The 23,027-nt window shown below is 32.6% G+C and overlaps 2 protein-coding genes across 2 annotated transcripts; one reads left to right on the plus strand and one right to left on the minus strand.

Annotated features, from left to right (window-relative positions):
• Window positions 1-1,627: 1,627 nt before the first annotated feature.
• On the plus strand, window positions 1,628-22,647 carry LOC138336938 (eukaryotic translation initiation factor 5B-like). Its single transcript, XM_069286571.1, has 19 exons — window positions 1,628-2,325; window positions 2,833-2,848; window positions 3,284-3,390; window positions 4,643-4,832; window positions 5,482-5,715; window positions 6,385-6,422; window positions 7,036-7,140; window positions 13,244-13,278; window positions 13,785-13,815; window positions 14,273-14,329; window positions 14,760-14,929; window positions 15,324-15,453; window positions 15,847-15,972; window positions 16,552-16,667; window positions 17,700-17,774; window positions 18,681-18,766; window positions 20,035-20,251; window positions 20,706-20,980; window positions 21,179-22,647. The coding sequence occupies exons 1-19, from the start codon at window positions 1,653-1,655 to the stop codon at window positions 21,273-21,275; spliced, it is 2,778 nt and encodes a 925-aa protein (XP_069142672.1). The 5' UTR covers window positions 1,628-1,652; the 3' UTR covers window positions 21,276-22,647.
• Window positions 9,535-12,046, minus strand: LOC138304628 (transcription intermediary factor 1-beta-like). Its single transcript, XM_069244797.1, has one exon. The coding sequence runs from the start codon at window positions 11,233-11,235 to the stop codon at window positions 10,177-10,179; it is 1,059 nt and encodes a 352-aa protein (XP_069100898.1). The 5' UTR covers window positions 11,236-12,046; the 3' UTR covers window positions 9,535-10,176.
• Window positions 22,648-23,027: the final 380 nt, after the last annotated feature.

Consider the following 23,027-nt stretch of genomic DNA (forward strand, 5'->3'; position numbering starts at 1 on the left):
AACACAACGCACTCCGAACATGTTTTTATTGTGATAACCCAATGTTATACATACATATTAGCTTAAATTATTTTGAATCTACCTGGGAAAATTTAGATTGAAGGAGTACTGCATTCAATCTCAGAAATAGGTAAATACGTATGAATTTCCTTCTGTATTTTAGAAAGGAAGGCTGCAGGAAGACGGATGTCGATGCAAAAGAGGTAAACCAGAAGACATATGAAAGAATTAATCACATGTAACCTTACCAATCACTATAATTTTAGCAGAGATTCACTATTTGTGTTTTGCTGAAATGATACAATGTATCGCAGATAAAGTAATCAATGCATGTAATTTGAATTTGTTTTCCAGCGATGAATTATTTATTTCTTTTGGTAAATATTCCAATAAAATCTTTGTGAAAACAAATTGATTTATATAAAAAAAGTTTTCTATTAAAACATATTTGAAAGTAAAAGGATTCTTTAAACACCTGATAATTGCCATTATGCACTGTCACGACTAACAATACACCTGAAAATCACTAACTAAGGAAATAATTTGACATTCACAATGATTTATCAACATATTGGACTCGTAGCGACTTTTAACACATATCTGTCTATTATCGTATCATGTAATAAAATTGATAAACGACGAGTGTTCCTTCAGAACATTCCAAGAAATCGTTAAAGATTCAATACGAACATGCCAACATGAAAACCCCATAATGAAATCACATATTTACATTAAAGAAAAGAGTCCGTCAATACTATTCTATCAACATCCACCAGATGTTTGATATTGTAGGTTTGTTTAAGATAAGTAGTGCTAAGATTTACAAAGGTTATTCTGTATTTGCTTATTACAGAGTTATCTGCCCTTGCGAGTAGGTTTTGATTGTGACGTCATATGTTTGTGAGCGTAACGTCATACTTTTCGGAGAAAACGACGTTAATTGCCCTCACAAAATAATGACGTAACAATAGATACCTACCCACAAGGAAGCTTACTCTGTAATATGCATAGGAGGGAATACACTAAGAGAGAATTACAGGCTGAATAATTTATATTTGTAAAAACTTGTTTATTAAAGTGTAAGAAACTAAAAAATAAAAAAAAGATCCAAGACATTTTTTTTTCACGTATAAACGGAAATTTGCTCCTTAAAAAGTGGCTACGATAAGTAAAGAGTGATATTGCTGTACACAATTTAATTTTCGTGTACGTTTTTTGTGTTGATGTAACTATTTTTTAACTTCATCGGGGTATGTAATAAATTGCATTTGCAAACTTTTGTGAGAATCCGCTACGCATACCCCTATGAAGTTAAAAAATAGTAACATCAATGCTTAAATAAAGTGTTTTTTATTTTTTGCACCTACTCTTCCATACTAATACCACTTTGTTGGATCAATTAAAAATGATATTTTATTCCCTTCGATTTCAAAAAGATGATTTTTAGTGTTATTTACCACAAATGCACTGATCAATTTTGCACTATATAATTTCGTTAACATAAATGTCTTTGTTTTCTTAATTTTATTGTTAGTTTGTAATGATTATATCCCTTACAAAAATAATCTCTTATTTTGTCCACTTTAACTTTGAACAGTACATTAAATTCAAATAAATATAACGCAATTCATAAAATTGATAACCACGAAAAAATGCCTGATTGTAGTAAATTAGGAGGAGCAGGACAAAGAGGTAGTAAGAATCAGATAAAAGGAGGGAAAGCTGCTGGAAAGGAGAAGAAACAAGCGCTGAAGGCCGGCAAACGTGACAATGACAGCGATAGTGACTACAGCTACAGAAGTGTGGTGAGCGCTGGAGGCACGCGCCACGTGAGACGCCGACGCAAACACGCCGACGGAACATACAGCGACAGTGAGTCGTTCCACAGTAGTCAGGATGAAGAAGGTGAAGCACGTCGTAGGCGTCGCCGGAGAGAAAGGGAACACGGACCGGATAGTGCTCATAGCTATTACAGTGTAGTCAGTGAAGGAGGCACCAGGCACGTGCGCAGGAGGAAACGGCACGAGGATGGCACGTACAGCGCGAGTGAATCCTACCACAGTTCCGACGAACGTGAGCTCGAGGATACCGATGAGGACGAGGATCAGATAGCGACAAGTCGTTTGTCGAAGGACAGTGGTAACGATAGTGATTCAGATAGTTCTTCGGATTACAGTTACGCAAGTGAAACGAGTGAAGGAGGGACAAGATATGAAACAAAACGGAAGCGGATTCGAGATGAAGACGGAAATATTGTTGGTTACGGAGAAACTAAACCTGTAGGGAAAGCCGTGAGTGATACCGAATCCGTCAAAACCCGACGAGGTAAGTTCTGATATTGTCAAAAATGAGGTTAAAATCAAGGTTTAAGATGCCATTTAAAGCACATGATATGTCAACACGTCAGACGAGTTGTAATTTTAGTAACTCATGTTATATAAGAAAAGAAGAATCACACCTTGTTTACTCATATTATAGATTATTTCCTAATCGCAACTGTACATTTTGAAGTCTTTTACTGATTTTCTAAATAGCTGTTATGTTACAAAAATAATATCAAATTTTATGATCAATTTGTTGTATGGTAATAGGGAAGATACAAACTTTCTTGATAGAACAGAAAATGCTTTTTTACAGAAAAAAATCTAAGAAATCATCAGTTTTAATACAATGCATCATATATGTGCAATTATATAATATTCGGTATTACAGAATAACAAACTATTTTTTCTCAAAAAGACAACTGTTGTGTTTTGTAATTTTCCCAATCGTTTTATTTTTCATTTGAGTCCCATTATTTACTTTATCCTTGCTGTAATTCTCTCTTCTCAGGTTCTGTGGATGAGAGGTAAGATTTATTCCATATTATATACACTAAAGTACTTTAAAATCCTAAAATGGTTTCATACATTGCTTCTTAAACATGAGCATTTGTTAAATGGAATATATCTATAAATCAACAATCATTGACCGTACCTGAGAACTTTCAAATATTGAAGCTCTGATGACCGTAATATCAAACTCAACCAGAACGAATACGAACCGATTTCCTTCAGCATCCATTTGGGATGACCGTAAACTATATTACGGTCAACAGAATGTGCAGAGTATACTGGCATGAAAAAAATCTCCAACATGTCACTACAGTCTGAAGAAATACATCTTAATACATAAAATACTAACTTCAATTAATAAAAGGTGAATGACATTTTGGTTTAGTCTTCTGCAACAAAAATGAATTCATAAATCATAATAATTTTTATTGTCGTTCCAAAATTTTCAGCACAAAGAAAAGTCTAGAAGCAATGGAAGCGAGCAATAACAAAGCAAAGTCAGACATGGGTGTCCCAGACAATGCTGAAAACATTACAGGGGAGGAACGATGGCCAGGTAAGTCGTCAATTACTACATACCTATAGTATCGCCAGGTAAGTACTTAACTTCCCTACCTGTAGTCTGGTAAGGTCTGGATTACTATACCTGTGGGGCGTATGTTCCTTTGCAATCTGGAAACATTGCTACCGGTGAATCTAAATGTAATTTAAGTTTATTTATATATATATAAAAAATATAAATCACTTTGTTTTAAGAAAATATAGATTAGCAGATACAATACGTTTCTAAGTAATAAAAGTCCAACACTAAAATCTAACATTCGTTGTGGAAGCAGCGGTCATTAAAAAATGGTCATATGACGTTAGCGTTTCTGATTCCGTTAGGGATCGAACTAAGGTCCGCTGGCTTAGTGGCCTTATACTCAATCAATCGTGGTAAAGAGATCTTTCAAGTTGAGGGGTATATTGCGGTTAGTAATTTTCTTGGTTACACACAATTGTTCTTTTTTTAAATTACATCATTGACCTTTCGAAGCATCAAATGTATAGAACATAAGACCAATTGATCGATTTTTGTCAGTTGTTTTGAGCATTGGTAATCATCTATATTGTGTTGTGCTTTGATTTAATCAAGTACTTTACAACGATTTTGCAACACAATATTGAAATCATATCGCTATTTGTTATCGTTCATTCACTTACTTTTAAGAGCATACATTTAAAGAGACTGTAAGTTGGTCAGCGGAAATGGGTTTTATCGAAGTTGTGTCGAGGTTTGATGATCATAAAATAAATGGCACCCTTCCGTACAAAGTTAATGCATGATAAAATAAATCTAGTGCCCGCTAATAATAAAATCAATAATCAGCGTTTCGTTAATTTGCAATCTATAAAATTAGACAATTACAAGAACACATTAACACGACCACTTTATTACCCATTTCCTGGAAGAAACATAGCTAAATCAATGTCATGAAATTGTCAAACAATTTGATTATCTTGCATGCTTGAAGAATCTGAAATAATTTTTTTTTTTATAATTTATTGTGACCGACAACTGGCAGTGTTGTGGATGATAATTCAATATTTTTTTTTATCTAGGAGCAGACAAGAAGTTAATTTATGTATTAACTGAATTGTTGTCTGATTATTTCGATGCTTCAACCAAAGCTGATAATACGATAGTATACAATGGTAACGTGTAAAGTGAAGTTAACATGGCATATTTCTGAGTAGCGCAATATCGCCCAGGGAAAAAATAATGATTATGTTATATGTATGTATATATATATATATATATCTTAAAGGAGCTTTAGAGGAAGTGCCCTCAGAATTCAGTGACGTCACAACAGATGATGATGTAGACTTATCAAAAATGACAGAGGAAGAAAAGAAAGAGTATTTTGCCGAGAAAGAACGAAAGAGACAGGCGAGAGAGAAGAGAAGAAGGGAAAAATACGGAAGCCGCTATGACGAAATACTAAAGAAAAAAGAGCAGTAAGAATAATTTAAGTCATAACATAACAATATTTAAATTCAGAAAGCTTTAAGCGTGAAATAAAGACAAATAATGTGATGATTGTTTTCATTACATTTAAGTAGCTTCAATCACTTTACAAATAATCTGCTGCTTTGAATAATCTTGTGTTTCCTAGATAATTTTCTTTGGACATTAAGATCGTGCAAGTAATTCCGATATTATTTTAAATGCATGTTTCGCTTTGCTTTCTTGAGAAGAAATGAAGGATATTTTCATCTTCAGTTTCACTCAGTAAAATTACGTCGAACAATTACAGATCTATGACACTATTTCTATATATATCAAAATGACTTAAATTTAACATTGTGCGCATACCTACGGAATAGAACAAAACTAACAGGCATGAACGATAGATTTTAGTAGCAAAATGAATTGAGGTAAGAAGTGTTCGTAGGTTATTGCTCATTTTGATTTATTAAATATAATTTATTTTTTGTTTTATCTTTTAATTTTATTTTATTTTTTAATATTTATGTATAATATTTAAGTTTTATTTTCTTATTGTAAATATTTTTCATGGAAAAAATGGTGGTTGGGTTGTTGGTCAACTGAATTTGATCAATAATATAATGGCTTTGATAAATTCCTCTCTTATAATTCCTCAAGAAAACGTCTGGAACAGCTAATCAAAGAACAGAAAGAAAAGGACGAACAGGAGCGCCTGGAAAAAGAGCAAACGGAAAAGGAACGCCGGCGGTCGTCTGTTAGGCGTTCTTCTTTGCTGTCTGGAAAACCGCGAACACCTCCTAAAAGTATGGTGACATATGAAAAGGGAACTCCACGAGAGTATGGACCGAAAAAATCTGCCGATATACGTGATCACGGTCTTGGACACGAATCGTAAGTTTCAAAGTTTTCTTCTCTTAACCATTAAATTAAGGTTACTATGGATGAATATAAATGTAATGTAAAAGTGGAATGTTTTGATTATTTTGCTTATTCCGCAACTATATAGGTAACATGTCTGCAAATAGTGTGACATGTGAAAAACACACTATTAACATTATAGACGTTCAGCCCAAAAATTATCACAGAGTAAAGTATTAAAACTGGCTTCGTTCAAAATTTCACGTGAGAAAAAAAATCACGTTTGCAGTATTTGAGCCATCCTATAGCATATTCCATGTGTGAATATAATGACAGTGATAGTAACTCATGAGATACATGTAGCCGAACACAAAATTAAGATTCCAAAAGCAACAAAGACGAAATCATAAAACGTGAGAACTGTATCGTACTAATTTTAACAATGTCATTTTAATCTAGGAATAGATTATGAATTTACTGCTCATAGGTAGTTTTTTTTTTAATTTTATTACAACATTAAAACGTAGTATCCTCACAATTTTAAACCAAGGCTATCAATTCACGAACAGCAGAAAATAAATCATCTTGCGTAATAACATAAACCAAACATGACAATCCTGCGAAACACAAAAAAAAAACCCAAACAAAACATTGTTGTTAATGAGTGTATTGAAATTCTTATACTTTTGTTATTTTTCCAAGATGGGGAAAGAAAGACAAGGAAGGCAAGAGTAGAAGAGGTGAGTTATGGACAGTTCATTCATACAGTTTACTTTAATAATTCTGTTACTGCCAAAGTATCCCAAAAGTCACAAAACGTTAAAGGAACCATGTAGCTGATGTAGTTCAGATGGATATTGCACACAGCCTACTTTCAGTTGCTGTTAATCTTTCGATCAAATATAATAAATAAATCGGATTACAACAGTCTGTTAACATGTTAACACGGAAAAAACAAATCTGAGTGACTTTTGGAAGTTGATTGTTGTTGTTTTAAGAATTACCAGAACACATTAGTGATATTTTTATTTGAGTAGTCATCTTATTTTGCATGCATATCGTCGACTAGATCAAAGTCACCTATACATCATTATTCAAATAGATCAACGCAATAGAAATGATGATGTTTTGCTGATAGTTAAAATGTAATTTTGGTAAACCTTGAATATGATTTATATTAAAACATAACTATATATCCCTTTTCAGACATGTGTTATTTCCTATATGGAAATTAAAGACATTTGATTTAACGAACATGGTCTTACAAAGTCTTCTCTCATGGTCAATACAGGTTTATAGTGATAGATAGGATTTTATTTCATACTGAGCAAGATTTGTTTCTTGTCGCTGCAGGGAGTGATAGCAGTATGAATGAAGGGATAATGCCAAAGTTCAAGAGAGAGACAACAATGCTACAGAAACTTCCACCGATTCCACAGGGAAAGTTGTACAAGGGAGGTAAGTCAATTTACCTTTTTTATGATTGTCATTGTTTAAAGATGCTCCATCGCTGACGAATGCTATTGTTCTCTATCAAAATCAGGAGCAGACGAATTAATATTTTTTTTCAGTTACAATGGTTTCTTATTTTACACCATTACCACCATTGAAAATGATTAATTGCGTTCCGAAAAAAAATCGTTATTTTATCATTAATTATTTTACATTAATTTTTTGTGTTAATTAGACATATACAGGTATATAATTAAACACCAATTATTGAAGTGATGAGTATCGTTTATGTTCTGTCAGCGGTGAAGAATCTTTAAAGGAACCATCAAATATATCTACTTGGACTTCATAAGGAACACAGCTATTTCATCTTTCTACATATGTCAAAATCTATTGCGATTTGTCATTAGGTAAATAGGTATTATGAAGGTGGTCGCTTAGACGGGTACATATACCAAACCGACTTTAAATTATAAAATATATATATATAACATAAGTTTGAAAATTATGTGAGTCCCAACGACCAGTTTACTACTAATTTATACATATATTACTACTACCCAAGGAATTTAAAACATCCTTATTTATTTTTAATCATGATGTGGTTCGATTGTTCTTTCCCGGATTCCAATATTAATAACTTGGTTACGCGGCAAATTAGAGAAATGAACCTACCATGTTACATTTCTTTGGTGATAAACCTTCATCTAGACTATCAATATCAGGATGTTCTGACGTTTAAGGTGTACCATAACTGGACGAACATTTTGCCATGCTACTTTTTCTTCATTAATCTATTGAAAGCCACAAGTTTTGATGAATTCAGCTGTGAAAAGCATTCAAAAGCATTGACAAACATGTATGGTGCGCTATAAGCATTTTCAACTACATATAAAATGTGCACTGTAATAGTTCTTGTTTTTAACACTTTAAATATGTTTAGATGAAAATATATATCAGTGGATAAAACTTTATCATTACTTCACTGTACAAAATGTAAAATTTAATGGTGGACCACCACTTGACTTCTTGGTTTGGCCGTGTGTTGACTTTGTACTGCATTGCTGACTTAAATATTTTGATTTTTGGCACTTTTCATTTTGGGCACTCATTTGACTTTGTCAAATTAAAATATTTGCGTTTTAAGTATTGTAATTCTCAAAATGTTGGTAACATTTCGTAGTAAATAACATATTACAAGCTATTCTTGATTCGTGAGTATGAAAATTACATCACATGGAACTTTAAGATTATTTTTTATGGAAATAAAGTAAATCTTAAATGACGAATTATACCGGGATTCGAACCCGGGACCTTTGAGCACTGGCCGATCGCTCTACCGTTGAACTAACTGGCCGCTGATGATCAACCCAGTCAAATCCCGTTACAATGCATTTCATAATCACCGCATATTTTATGGGCTATGAATAATACAATAAGCTTTGAAAGGTTTGATTGTAAATATTTAAAATCAATGTGGCGACAACAACTGTGTATGACAATTTGTTCTGCTGTTGTTTAGTGCATTTCCTGGTTGGCAACCAAATACTGCTTTGTAGGAACTTTAATTTTACATAATTTGATATGGGATATCCTGTTACTCGGTGTGAAAGTTAATGCTGCACTTCAAAATGTTTCCTTTATGTACGGTCTGATCGAAACCATAACAAATGTTATTTGTCATTAGATTATATATCATATTTCATAATAAAATGGTAAAACTCAGGCAAAGATGAATTGAAAATAAATTCAATATAGGGTTAAAATGGATTAAGATAAAACCTTAATGTAATAATACAGACATAAAAAATAAAATCTAAAAGGGAACTTCAATTAGTTCTAATTTGTTATATAATAATTAATTTTCTTTGTTTTCATACCAAATCTGGCTTTCTGATTGGCCAATATTTTTTTTTTTGCATACCGCTATGAAAAAAAAATCCGAGAATGGCGCGAAACCCCGACGTTATCGTGACGTCACAATAGAGACATTGACGTTGCGTATTGATTCGGAAAAAAAGAATCCCTTGAAAAACCACTATAATGTTACATTTAAACATACTTCATTTTATCAAATAGAGTATAAAATTAATTATAAGTATTGATGTCATACGCGATTCACACAGTTTGCAAACAATTTTTTTTTCATACCCAAAATTAAAAAATAGTGACATCAATGCTTAAATTGTATAGAAGAAAAATTGTTATATGTCCGCAAAATTATAGTAAAGACAGGAAAATACCAAAGCAGTGAATGTATTAAAATATATTTGGTGAATCGGAATTATCATGACTTATTATGTATGACAAAAAAGTTTAAAATCAGAATGGAATAAAGGGGTACTGAAAACCAACTAATTTTTGCGTACTAAATAAAACAGTCACTTAACAATGTAAACATTATTAATTGATAAAGATCTTTATTAATATAGCATGAATTGAATTAAAAACATTAAAAATACATGGCCACTTATACACGTATAAATATATATTTATTGTTAACATACAGGCATTAGCGTTGGAACGTCACCATGTAGTTTCTACAAAACATGTACTTTCTACAAAACAATAAACGAACAATTTAGCCTTCATTTCAACTGAAACAATTATCGGAGAACCCAAGTGGCACGTACTGTTAATTAAAGGTATTATTGATCGATGAATGTAAAACGGGAGAAAACCTTTCCCATTCCGGCATAGTTCAGTGATGCGTCAAATTTCAAAGGCAGGTTGTTCATATAATAGCGGCACAGCGGTCGATTATTGAAGATCTTATCAAGTTTTCGATTGACACCGAGGAAAAAATGGGTTAAGGTTCCGAGCACAATAAATGCCACACGGTCTTATACCACTAGGCTAAGCAATAAAGGATTATCGAATCGATGAGTTTGAAGCTGGTTAAACAGCAAATACAATATCGCTCATATTCGATAAAGAGTATCACTGGACTCAAAAATGTTAAAGTAATGGACGTAGAAATGTTGAAGCAGCATAAAATTTATATTAGGAATAAATGTTAAATAATTTTATTTCTAATGATGCTCATTTTTCAGTAAAGGTTATTTTACCAAACATCCTACGTAAAAGTTCCTTATTTAAGGTACCGGGTTGAAATGATATATTTTTCTTCTGCATATCTTTCGATTTCCCGCCTGAATTTTTCATTGTTCGAATACTTTCTAAGAGTTTAGCACCATGTTCAACGATGACCGTATCGTCAGCTTGATCAAGCATCTGAGATGCCAAAAAATACACATCTGCAAACGATTTAAATTGATCATCCTTTTGTTTCATGCCATTCTTCTTATCATCGTCTTCATCTTCTTGAACCTTTGACTTTTGGTCCTCATCCTCGACAAACTGCTGCAAGAGCTCAAGTCGAATTATCTCGAGATATTTCTGGAAGTCAGTTTTCTGTTTATCCAATAGGGCTATGGCCTGCTCCTTATCCTGTTGAACTTCTTTGCTTCCTTCAGAAAGCTCTTTCAAGTGATTCTTATACTCCTCTTTCTTAAGTTCCGCAGCGAGTTCTTCCCTGTACGTCATAGCAGCCTCGCCCACCTCTTTAGACGTATGAAGCTTGTGTGACGTCATGTTACAATCCAGACATATAAGCTCCTTACATTCCTCACAATAATACTGCATATTGGCCTTATGAATGAAACAGCGAACGATGTGTCGATCCCGCGGACGATCGGGCTCAGTAATCTCCCCTGTCTTATGATCTTTTGTGGACTCCACTTTGGCATGGTATGTTACACACGACTCACACATGTTCTGCTCGCACTGATAACAATGGGTCATCGTAGGTGTCTTCTGCTGACAAATATCACATTTGGTGCCTGAATTCAGATCAGAGTTTTTCGATTCTGTGTAGTAGTTTTTCTCCAGACCCATAGCTCCCAGAAGAGGAACCTTCATCTCAACCTTACACAAAGGGCACTTAAATGCACCACTGCGGTTATTGATGTCGATGTATGTCTTAATGCATTTAAAACAGAACGTATGGTAGCACTCGAGCAGACGCGGGTCTCTAAATTCATCCTGGCACAAGAAACACGTCGACACGTGCTCATTCCCGTCAATGGATTCTTCAGCCATTTCTTAATACTTTATACAGCTATAGATGAATCATTATAAAACGGACTTATATATAGACTCTGACAAAGCCTTTTGAATATGATTTTCTCACCTTGTCCGTTTTCAAAAATGGCATGAAGCTAGTCTCCTTTTCCTTGTACTTTATCATACGCTTTCAATTGTTATTCGGTGATCATATAGTCTGTACGTAAATAATAAAATATTTCGTTACTATGCCGAATCGTCACTAAGTATCACACAATGATATACATAATGTTCGCACGATGTATTCTTTGAAAGTTAGACCTCCGTATTGTCTGAAGTATTCTGCTTAGATCACCATACGTTCCTTTATTTAATAACCGTGTTATTAAGCCAATTTGTTGCTAAATATCACATACAGATATACTTAACTTCGTAATAGCTTTCGTAATCTATAATCGTTGCAGGCCAGACTTCCGGTAATGTCTTTGGTATTCCTCTAAGATACCGAATCGTCCTTGTTGTACCATAACTGACACATATGTTATTAAACCAAATCGTTGCTAAATACCACAGAAAGGTGTAGTTTTGACTTTGTCCTGTTCTTATGATGTAATCTGTCAAACCTGGCCCGCCTTGTTGTCCATGTCTAAGAAGACTTGTGTTCACAGTCTACTGACTTTAAGGGAATAGACGTCGGTAATACGGCGCAGGAATTCCAGGCTAGCGCTAACATCATTCACCTGTATATGTAGACAAAGATTCTGGATCATAAAATCGATAGATGAGATTAATGTTTGCAGTGACAGATCGATAGCAGTCTCTCCCACTGCTACATAAAACGAGCACTGCAATTACTCGACTGTCAATTCATTCAGAATTCCACCCTGTCTACCCGGCTCTTTTACATCGTAGTCATGGGCACCGAGTGGTACCCACATATCACCAAAAAGGATCGATAACATTCACTAAGATCAAAAGTAGGATTCGATAAATAGCTTTCCATCTAGGGAATCTAAATAATTGTCCCGACGCCAAACATATATATTGTAATTGACTTACATTGGAAACTAGTTTAAAATCCATTCAAATAGTTCCATAGTTGTATTTACTATTTAATTTAAAAATGCCTCCTTATTTGTTCTGAGAAATCAATTGTTGCAGTAGAATTTTGCCAGCATTATTAGCATATTTACAAGATTAATACATTAGTATCAACCTAACAAAGCTTTCGCGCTGTATCGATATGTTGACATTACCTAGTTGCTAAGATACTTTAGAAACGTAAGTAGTACGCGTGGTGTGTGTTTTATATATGTATCTATCTCCGTCATCTAAGCGTTTTAATGTGATTTTACTTATATTTCTTTCTTTCATCTCTTTATCGACAAAAATATGAATTTTTAGGAACAGCAAATCAATATTGACTGTGAGATGTTTTTTTTAATAGCACATGCGCGTATTGCGTGACAGATTAATTTTTTGTATAGAACATCTCATTTTTTGCATGTAAAAAATTTCACGTAATGCGCGAAAATTTATGGCCCCGGAAATATGCAAGCAAAGTTATTTTAAAATCTTTAATCGTGAAAAAGGGAAACATCGCCTTAAAATACGTTTGTTTACAGTATGTTTTTTTAATGTCAAAGGTCAGAATTTTCAATTTATTGTTCTTTATCAGATCTAGAACTCTCTAATAGACGTTTAAAGCAACAAAATCCCTAAAAAACATGATTTTGTTGTCATTACATCCGTCCATTTAAACAATGAAAGCGTGCGAACTAGAATTCCTAACTTGCGTGCGCAGGTATATAAATAAGGGAAAGAAAAGCATAATAAATTCCCACGAATTCCCCCTAAATGATCATTCTCCATAAACAGAAGGGAAAAAAACACACAAAAAAATAAAAAAAAAATTAAAAGAATATAAAAAAAAATTATTAAAAAATTGATAAAATAGTCTAATAATAAAAAAATTTGTGTAAAATAAACGAAAATTGAAAGGTATTACACGTGTACTCATTTTCAACTTTGTCTATCATTCCAGATGAAGGGATTGAGAATAAAGGAAAAGGAAAGAAGGTAAGAAACACGTTATTGAATCCGAAATATTTTGATTGGTTGGGCATAATGCCATTTAAAATGGTATCAAATAGAACTTAGTTTAAAATAGATGATATCATTTTACAGATAAAATAAGTGGATTTCGATTTTGGTTACTTATCCAAGATTGATGATGACAAAATAATCAATTTAGAAAAATACACAATTAGGATCTCCTTTAACGAAAAAGATGTAGTATGAGCAAAACATATGGCATTTATTCATATACTAGAATGACATTGTTTTGCTAACAACCCGCAAGGTCAGATAAGTATGTTCTCCGTTATATTGAAAGACAGAATACTCAGTATTCATAGTGATTTGTTGTACTTAGCCTACATCCAAAGAAACTGTCTCATTTAAACTCCATGATATAGATATAAAAGTATAAAAATAAAAAAATAGTCAAATTATATATATAATATTATATATATTAAATTCATTCATAGTTTAGATAAATAAAACATGTCTTTATCTCATTTTAGGCATCTATGGTCGACAAAGAATCAACGATGGGTGAGAAACTTTATCTTAGTGTAGTCGGAATACACATAACACATATATTTTTGCCATCTTCGGTAAGGAAATGACGGAAATTTTAGAATTTCAGCACGTGCGTCGATTCGACTGACCTACTTCGAGGCGAAACATTATTTGAAAGACGGACAATGTTAGCATCTATAAGGTTAAATATTATTATAAGTTTGAATGTATGAGGATAAAAAGTATAAAAAGTCAGTGTCTTTAAATATGATCCGTATGTTGGCCGGATCAGAAACGAGTGGCTATGCCAAAAGCCCACCACTTTAGTCTTTCGTAACACTCGCCAAAATACAGCTTATATTTCAAGAAATTGAACCTTACTATAAACAATTATCATTTATTAATTTAGCATTCTAAAAGTATGCTATTTCATGGAGAGCTAAGCAAGATTCTTTCCATATTACCTCATATGTGACATGAATAATTTCAGATACGGATGAAGCTCAGTTTGAAATTGTCCGAGATGAGAACCAAGAAGAGAATAAAGGTAATTCTTTTGTTTCAGTTGTTACTGAAATATAACAATGATTGATATATCTATTGTAGTATAACACATATTATGTTGTTCAGTAGCATGTATGCCAATGGTTTTAAATAATTATCATATGTTTAATAAATATCCAATTCAGAACAATTATACTTCTGTATCATAGAATCGTTAAAATAGAAATACAAAAAATTATAGAAATGTTTGTGCAATAAAAACTATTTTGAAAATAAATATCTGTGGATTTTTTGCGATATTCCGTTTGATGTCTACTCTTTCAATTAGCGCTATTATTAAATAGCAAACGAATGTGATGGTAAAATTTAAGATGCATGTAATATGTGTATAACAAACTATGCTTGTAACAAAGTGATCGTGTCTGTCAACTGACGTTCGTTATAACCTTGTTTTACTGCTATTAACGTTGCAGAAAGCGAACCACCGCCTCCTCAACCGGAACCAGTTATCGAGGTCGGGGCTGACGGAAAACTACGATTAAAGAAGAAGAAAATAGATCTCAGTGAATTAGATGATGAAACATTGAGAAGACTCGGAATTGATCCATCCCTTTCAGCAATTGAAATAGCTAAAAAGCTGAAGGTAAAGAATGAAAATGTATTTGGTAATAAGACTCCACAGATAGCATTGTTCGAGTAGCATTTATATGCCATTTGTTACTCTCGACGAAAAAATATAATGCTATTCTTTTTTGGAAAGATACTGAATATCAACTATCATCATAAAAAATGACAAACAAATAAATCATTTTATTTCTAACGGATCAATAATTTTGTTAGCAGGAAAATATATTTTTTGATTCAGATAAGCAATTACAAGACGGAAAGCAAATAAGAAATAGCAATTCAATAATACAAAGTATGAAAAAAAAGAGAAAGAGAGAAACAAAAACGACACAAAAAATGTGTATCTGTTCTGCAGTGTGGTTCTACAAGTATGTAAGATAACCATTTTAAGTTCTGTAATCTTTGAACAGGAAATGTTTGGAGACGATGTTAAGCTAACAATAGGCGGGGAGGTTGTTGGAACGAAAGGAGTAGATGAATTCGATTCTGATATGGACGATGACAAATTAGCAGAGCAGGAAGACCTTGACCTTACAACACGTAATGACCATTTGTTTACATTTCATATTACGATCTTAAGGGACTAATTATTCATTTGTACTGCGCATGTATGATTTCATTTCATCGCATTTAAGAGATATTCCAAAACGTTGTGCAAAAGGAATGTACTTTAATGTTTGCTGTTGATTTTTTAAGGTGGTATTACGATCAATACCTTGTAAAACAAATGAAAAATAAATAAAAGTTCTAAAATATATTAAATTTAATATACTAAGAGATGTTTTGCAAAGAAGACAACATTACTCAAAATAGAATATTTTTAGATCGAATGAAACCGCTACCAAATGATTCTAATCAAATATGATATATTTATACTGGTAAATTGTAGAGTATCTCCTGAAAGCATATTTGAGTATTTCGTGTTATTTCCAGTGAAAGGAAAAAGAAGGGTGAACGTGCTTTTCAAACGTGGTGGGTCAGCACTTAAACGTCATCTACAGAGAATAATAGACGAATGCACCTTGCTGGAAAGAGCAAAACGAAACTTAGACGAAAGAGGTAACCAATGATAAAGCAAGATAGACTATAATCATTCTCGGATACTACAGGGGTTACTATCCCTGTCGTTATATCCACTCCTGTATAATATCTTTTTGAGATTACAGAAAAAGGTGACGCCAAATTTTAAAACGTATACCATGGTACCATTATTCGAACAACCGATTTCTTTTAATTCCGATCAGGGTATTAAACGTCTACGCCACATCTTATACAACTCCAGTGGCGGATATAACGACAATGATAATATCTTTAGAGAGAGGGTGTAAGCAAGTTGCGAAAACTTGTGTCAAATCCCGAGTTTGGATCTGCTGTAAGATCTTAGTTTTTATGCTAAAGATTTGACTTCATGATTTAAATGTCTAGGTTAGGTAAGGCTCTATATAAATTGCAAAATATTATATTGCGTTCGCGTACAATTAATCTTATTAATAATAATATACTCCTAGAATACTAGTGCATATTAAGAGCTGTTGGATCAAGTTTGATTTTCAAATTACACCAATTTATGATTCTGTTATGAATAAAGTTATTCAACGACTTATTATTATGATACAATGACTTATGTTTATGCTACAGATTCTAGCATTGACTTCCTGGCCCATTATCGACTGGTTGATCCAACAAAAATCGATGGGTATGCTAAAGCGTTTGTGATAGAAGACGAAGACTTTGATACCGTAATTAACATCAATGTAAGTATTATGATCAAGGGGAAAAATTATCTAATACGCTTATTATTCGCGAGATGGCGCCATTAACACCTAGCGTCAGTCTTTGCTAACTAACGGTGTTATATATATATATATATGTATGTGTTTTTATGTTAATCTTTAAATAAGCATATTATTTTAATATTGAAATATTATTCACGGGTGCAGTTCGGGTCTAGATAACAATTAAAGACTCATCAATGAAATATTTATTTAGTGATTTACCCATTTATTTACCTATGTGTTGTTATTGTTCCCCACATGGCGCGGATTTAGGGAAATACGCATTAATTTTATAGCTTTAGATAAATGACAAAATGATTACCGATAAATATCCTGTTAGGCATTCAATTAACACAGGTAAGGCTGAAGAACACCTGTAATTATGTTGTGGTTTATCGTTTATATAGAGCTCTCTGTATACTGAAACGTGATCATTTTCAACATGTAGACATATAGGGATACCTGTTATCTACAACATTAAAAAATTACATGTTTACGTATACAAAAAGATACGTTACATTGCCGTGGGTGAGAAATTCACCAATATTTATAAATATTTCATGCACGATTTATAATCAATATTAAAAACATATTGCTTAACCATTTACGCGTCAAAGAACAAAATAACACGTTGAACGATTAAGTTAATAATTTATTTGAGTGGATGGGGAATCTGCGGTGCTGTAACGCTGAAAACGTCCGCCTCTTATATATATTATTGATTTGCATAATTCCAAATAAAATTCAGTAAATATACAATTTCTACGAAAGAAATTTTTATATAAATCCGGCGAGTGCAGGGCAGATGCATGATAAGAAGTAGTATAAGCATTCAGTGCATTTTGTGACATCTAAACAAGGAATAAAATATAATTTAGTATATTGTTGCGCGGGTGAATGACAAATTTAGTCACGTAAAAACATTATAATTCCATATAAGATATTTTAGTCCGATATAGATTCACAACAAATAAAAATCGAATGTGTACAATGTATGTGTGTACTTTGCAGGCTCTGAAAATCGCATTGGAAGGGATTGAAACATTGAGTAAAATGACCCCAAGGCAACGTGAATATGTCATTAAGGTAAGTCGCCAGCATTCTTGGCATTATTACTATCGCTTGAAAACATCATAATTGTTGTGCACTGAAGATCAACAGCTAAAACTATTGGTAATACTATTATGCTTATTGGTCATCGATTTTCGATACAGAAATCAGTTTTACTCATATATTAGATATGCTCTGATTTTCAACTGTTTGCATTGGTTAATACAAGATCGAGTGACGTTCAATATATAGCATATTGACTTGGTGTTTCTATTTTTAGAAACACCCAGTCAATATTCTTTTGTAAACTTCATTGCACAAATACTGCATTCTTCAGTGTGCCGTTCTTTGACTGACGCTTTTATTACTCATGTTGTTAATATGCACATTAGAGGTTGTTTTTGACATAATATGATATATTTAATATAAAAATTAAGCCCTCTGTCATTATTTATTCTACTCGGGCGATATATCACCATGTGGACCTCAAGAAAGGTCCATAATTGAATATGAAAAAATATTCAGCTTCGATGAATTGATAGACGACGCTAATGAACTGTCTTAAATCGTCGATGTTGGATTTGTGTGATTATAGTTTAACATTTCAAAGAAACTATTTTCTATCAACCTATATTGCTTCATTTGCTAACACAAAACTATGACAAGGCATAAAACACATATAACATGTAACATTATATGACAAAATCTCATAATGACAAAGACAATACGCCATTCACGACTGCCACAAACTGTCAACCAAACGACACGTCATAAAATCATGCATAATTATCAATTACATGTAACATATTCACATTCAAAATCTCATAATGACAAAGACAATAGTCCATATATACGATGATCGTAAACCGGCAATGTCGTATTTATGATAATCATAATTTGTTAGTGTCGTATTGGTGTGACGTCACTGTTTCTCTTTTCTAGGTCCTCCATATTGATGAAGCGACGGAAGTGACGTTCCGGATGTTCTCGGTGATCACGGCGCTATGTGAAAGGGTGACCAACATGGAGTAAGTGCTACTGTAGTATGCGTTTAATGTACTACGACCCAAGTTATTTTCGCATGCAACCAAATTTCGCATATTTCATGCGGAATTTGAGTCTATAAAAATTAACCACTAAAAATTGTCATTACTTTTGGTGACTGCAAGTCGTGAAATTGTCTTACTGTGAAAAAAATCGTCAGTACTAAAAACATGAAAAATAAGTCATCGCGAAAATATGTAGGTTTTTAATTATGTATGATGTTATTTGATATTAATATGAAGGAACTGATATATGTTTTGTTGTTATTCTTACAAGCACTAGCTATCTGAATCCGTGTTAAATTGTCAATACTATCCACTTTTCACTTTTAAGGTCCACTTTCATAAAACTAAAGAAAGAAATGATTTTAAACGCTATAAGAATATTATAGACAATGAGACAGAAAACGTTATCTATAAGGACCAAAACTAATATCTAACTGAAAAATTAAATTTGATGTAATATCTGATTGACTTACAAAGACATTGTCTGTTGTATATTGTAAATACAATTATTATCATGTTCTAAACTATACTATAATAAGACAAAATACACTACATCAAACAGATATAATTCTTACCGAAAAAAACTCTACTTTGGGGAGATGATAGCTATTCAATACAAAAAAACCCGAAGAAATATTTCTAGCATTACATATCTATATCAAATTAAGTAAATGATTTTGTTGACGGTAATTTCACCAGAGTTGTTAAACTGGCTGTTTATTAAAACAGAAGGAACTTTATACCAACTATGAATCCATTTTCTTATATTGTAATCACCACATGTATGTTCATTGTATGTATTTATCTTGTATTCACCACATGTTTCTATGTACACATATTTTTCTAAATTTAATATTTTTCTGCGTTAAACTTTCTTTATACATATCTTGTAAAAGGTGTTCCAGTGCCGAACTTTCCTCTGCCTTGCTATTTCAGGGAAATGAATCTATATAAGCTTTAAGCTTATTTTCTGATTTCCGAAATGTGTTTACGTACTGTATTACATGCATCATTATATGAATAAAATACAGTTTTAACTAAATACAGTTGTTTCTAAATGTCGTAAATGCATTTCAGATAGTACTCACACTTAGAAAATAAAGCAATTTCCTCATATTATTCAACGAAAGAAATTGATTAGGTTCTCAACAAGCAAACCAAACGAGGCGCTTTCTAGTCCATGTATTACTTATTTATTTATGTAATTATTTATTTAAAAACAAATTTGGGACGATTTTGTTTTGCAGCTCACTTAGTCAACATCTACTTGAGATATGCAATATGGCCGACATAGAGAGAAAGATGGAGCTATACAAAGCTATGTTTTATCACAACATTCCGTCTTACCGGAATAACAACTTTATTACATCAGAGTCCCTAAAAATCGAAATGATGGCAGGTGGATTAAATTGGACTCAACAAGATTATGTCATGGAAAAGATGGAACCAAATAAGTTTGGCGAGGTAAACTAAAGATATATAAATATATGATAAATTTAAAAAAAAATCCTTACGGACGAAATTTATAAGAAATAAAAACAATAACGACTGACTAGTGCCTAGTGACAGATGGGGCAAAAGCGCTCACTAGTCAGTGGTTATTGGTTTTATTTCTATATCTTAACTGTGTAATGTTATGAAGCTAACAGACGAAGGAGTGAATTCTAAAAAAAACTAAGTTTTGATTATATAAATTCATAAAATAAATACGATGACTGCTTGAATTAAGGACTACTATTATCTACAACTACATGTAAACAAGTACTAAGGATAACCATTGTTTCTGTTTAAGAGTATTTTTACGAAATCATTGTGTCATCGTGGTAGTTAATCGAAACCGAACGTGCAAACTAATGCTTTTGCGCATACCAAAGTATCGTCAAGCAATATTTTAAAAAAATGTACTCTTTACTTGTAGATATCGTTCCTGGACTATATGTGCTACATCCCTCTCTTCCTCTCCCTCCATGACAATATCTGCGACAATCCACTGGACATGTCCAACAACAAGTACCAGATGCCACCCCGAAAACGACCGCCTTCTGTACAGAGAGATATGAATCCATTGGGTCAGCCTCTCAAAAAGTCGTCCACACATAGGATGAAAGCCAGATCTATTGAAGTCTTGGAAGGGAAGTTTCCAAAGGATGAATATTCATCAGAATATATGGATGTGCTAAATAGATACGCAAGGTAATGAATATGGATATATTTGGTATTGGGAGAAATCAATTTAGTAATTGTATTTATAGCTATTTTGAAATGTTTTACTGGTACATTCAATTATTTTTGTGCAAGATTGTCAACCGAAACATTATTTTATCAAGCAATAAACAATTAAATGGTAAAATAAAACAGTTATTCACAATGGTGTAATGTTTCATTTCATAGATTGCCGAATATATTCACAAATACAAACAAGAAGAGGAGTGGCTCAGCTTCCAGTCAAAGTGAATCCGGATCATCAACATACAATCTCATTTACTGAGTACGAATGACCTTGACTTATTGAGGATAAGTGAAGGTCATACAATCAGCAAAAATTCAAGCGCCTTGATCTCTCTAGTGGTGTGAATATCAATTGTCTATTGACTGTTATTGACCTTTCAAGTTTTAAAGTTATGTGAATGACTTAAGTGTATATACATGTATAAATAGAATGGGTTAGCAGTCATAATCTTCGGAGGAAGAGGAATGATATTTAAATACGGATGACTGTAATATTCTGTGATCAACTGACAGGGGTGAAGGTCACAGATTGTGATAAATTAAAGAGGTAATGGTCACCTGATGTGATCAACTTGAAAGTTGAAGGTCACAGGTTGTGATCAACTGAACAGAAATGAAGTTCATATGCCATGATCATGATATTTTGAGTGAAGTGAAACTCAAAACCATATATATACAATCAAACAATGTATTTTGGTTTGATCAGTTGATGAAGTTCGTTACGTGAGGTATATGAATATGAGGTGTGGATTAAATTTATTACGATTGCATCTCGTAATCTGATAAAAATACAGAAAATTGTGTGCCAAAATAACATTATCATATTATGTCCATTTATGTTCATATTTATGATGTGCATTTTACCAATCATTCATCTATTTATTTTCATTAAGAAGGTAAAAGATCTTTTATTAAATCAGCGATGCCATTTTGAATAAAAAATGACATCATACACACACATAATGTAATCAAATGTTTATTTTTGTTTTTATTTTTGAATGTTTTTCTTTATTTTCACTGGAAACACCACTTACCACGTTTAATACTGTTTAATACTGGTAATTAAACGATCGAATCAATGAATGATTTAATCATGATTTAATATTGTTTTGTGTCACTCTCGTCTGATATTTAAATCTCCGCTTTTTGAGCGTTGATATAATGCAACATCCTGTGTTGGCATGTAATGACATTATGTTAATTGGTTCGATGATAGAAATTGTCGAACCGATCAGCAGTGCTATCATATCACCTCAGTAAACACACGAACTTGTTGTGGTCGTTTTATTGCACAATTTTCAAGCAGCATACCATTGTGGATTTGATGGAAAAGTCTTTGTTCATATGGTCATGTTTCAGTTAACGTATTGCGTCTTTGCATATTACTGAGTTAGCTACCTTGGGTATAGGTTTCGATTGTGATGTCATTATTTTGTTGGTTTAATTCAAGTCGTTTTCTCAGATTAGCATGACGTTACGCTTGCATACACATGACGTCACCATCTAATACCTACCCGCAAGGGCAGATAACTCTGTAATATGCAAATAATTGCTGTATAATACAATTAAAACTTAAATTTATCTTTTCACAAATCCATAACGGATTCACTAAGTTTATTCTTTATCACAAGGCTAGCCAAAAAAACAAAATTTTATTAAACAAAATTTTATTATTTTGTTTTAATGTTATTATATGTGATATTTATTAAAGCGATCAAAATGATGAACCGACTGTTTATTTTCTGTTGATATTCTTATTAGGTTTTAATTTCACGACAATTTATTCGTGTATGACGTAGTATGAAAGTAACAAACAGAAAAACGTTAGCCAATGTAAACCTATTTGGTTTTTATAATAACGTAAATATTAAATTACAGTTTTCTAATTATTACAGACGGTGTTTATTACAACATATTGTATAACATTTGTATGATGAAATTTAAAGATAGTATGGGTATACCATGACAAAAAAACATCAAAATCAAATTAAACCAAATCGAGGCCTTTCAA

This window comes from Argopecten irradians, chromosome 12, assembly GCF_041381155.1.
Source record: "Argopecten irradians isolate NY chromosome 12, Ai_NY, whole genome shotgun sequence".
NCBI lineage: Eukaryota > Metazoa > Mollusca > Bivalvia > Pectinida > Pectinidae > Argopecten > Argopecten irradians.

What these genes read in the sequence shown, in the direction of transcription:
- LOC138336938 (XM_069286571.1), top strand. Translation starts at nt 1,653, where the DNA reads ATGCCTGATTGTAGTAAATTAGGAGGAGCAGGACAAAGAGGTAGTAAG. An exon ending in CGACAAAGAATCAACGATGG is followed by an intron (nt 13,816 to 14,272) that starts GTGAGAAACTTT and finishes GAATAATTTCAG; the next exon opens with ATACGGATGAAGCTCAGTTT. An exon ending in AAATAGCTAAAAAGCTGAAG is followed by an intron (nt 14,930 to 15,323) that starts GTAAAGAATGAA and finishes ATCTTTGAACAG; the next exon opens with GAAATGTTTGGAGACGATGT.
- LOC138304628 (XM_069244797.1), bottom strand. Translation starts at nt 11,235, where the DNA reads ATGGCTGAAGAATCCATTGACGGGAATGAGCACGTGTCGACGTGTTTC.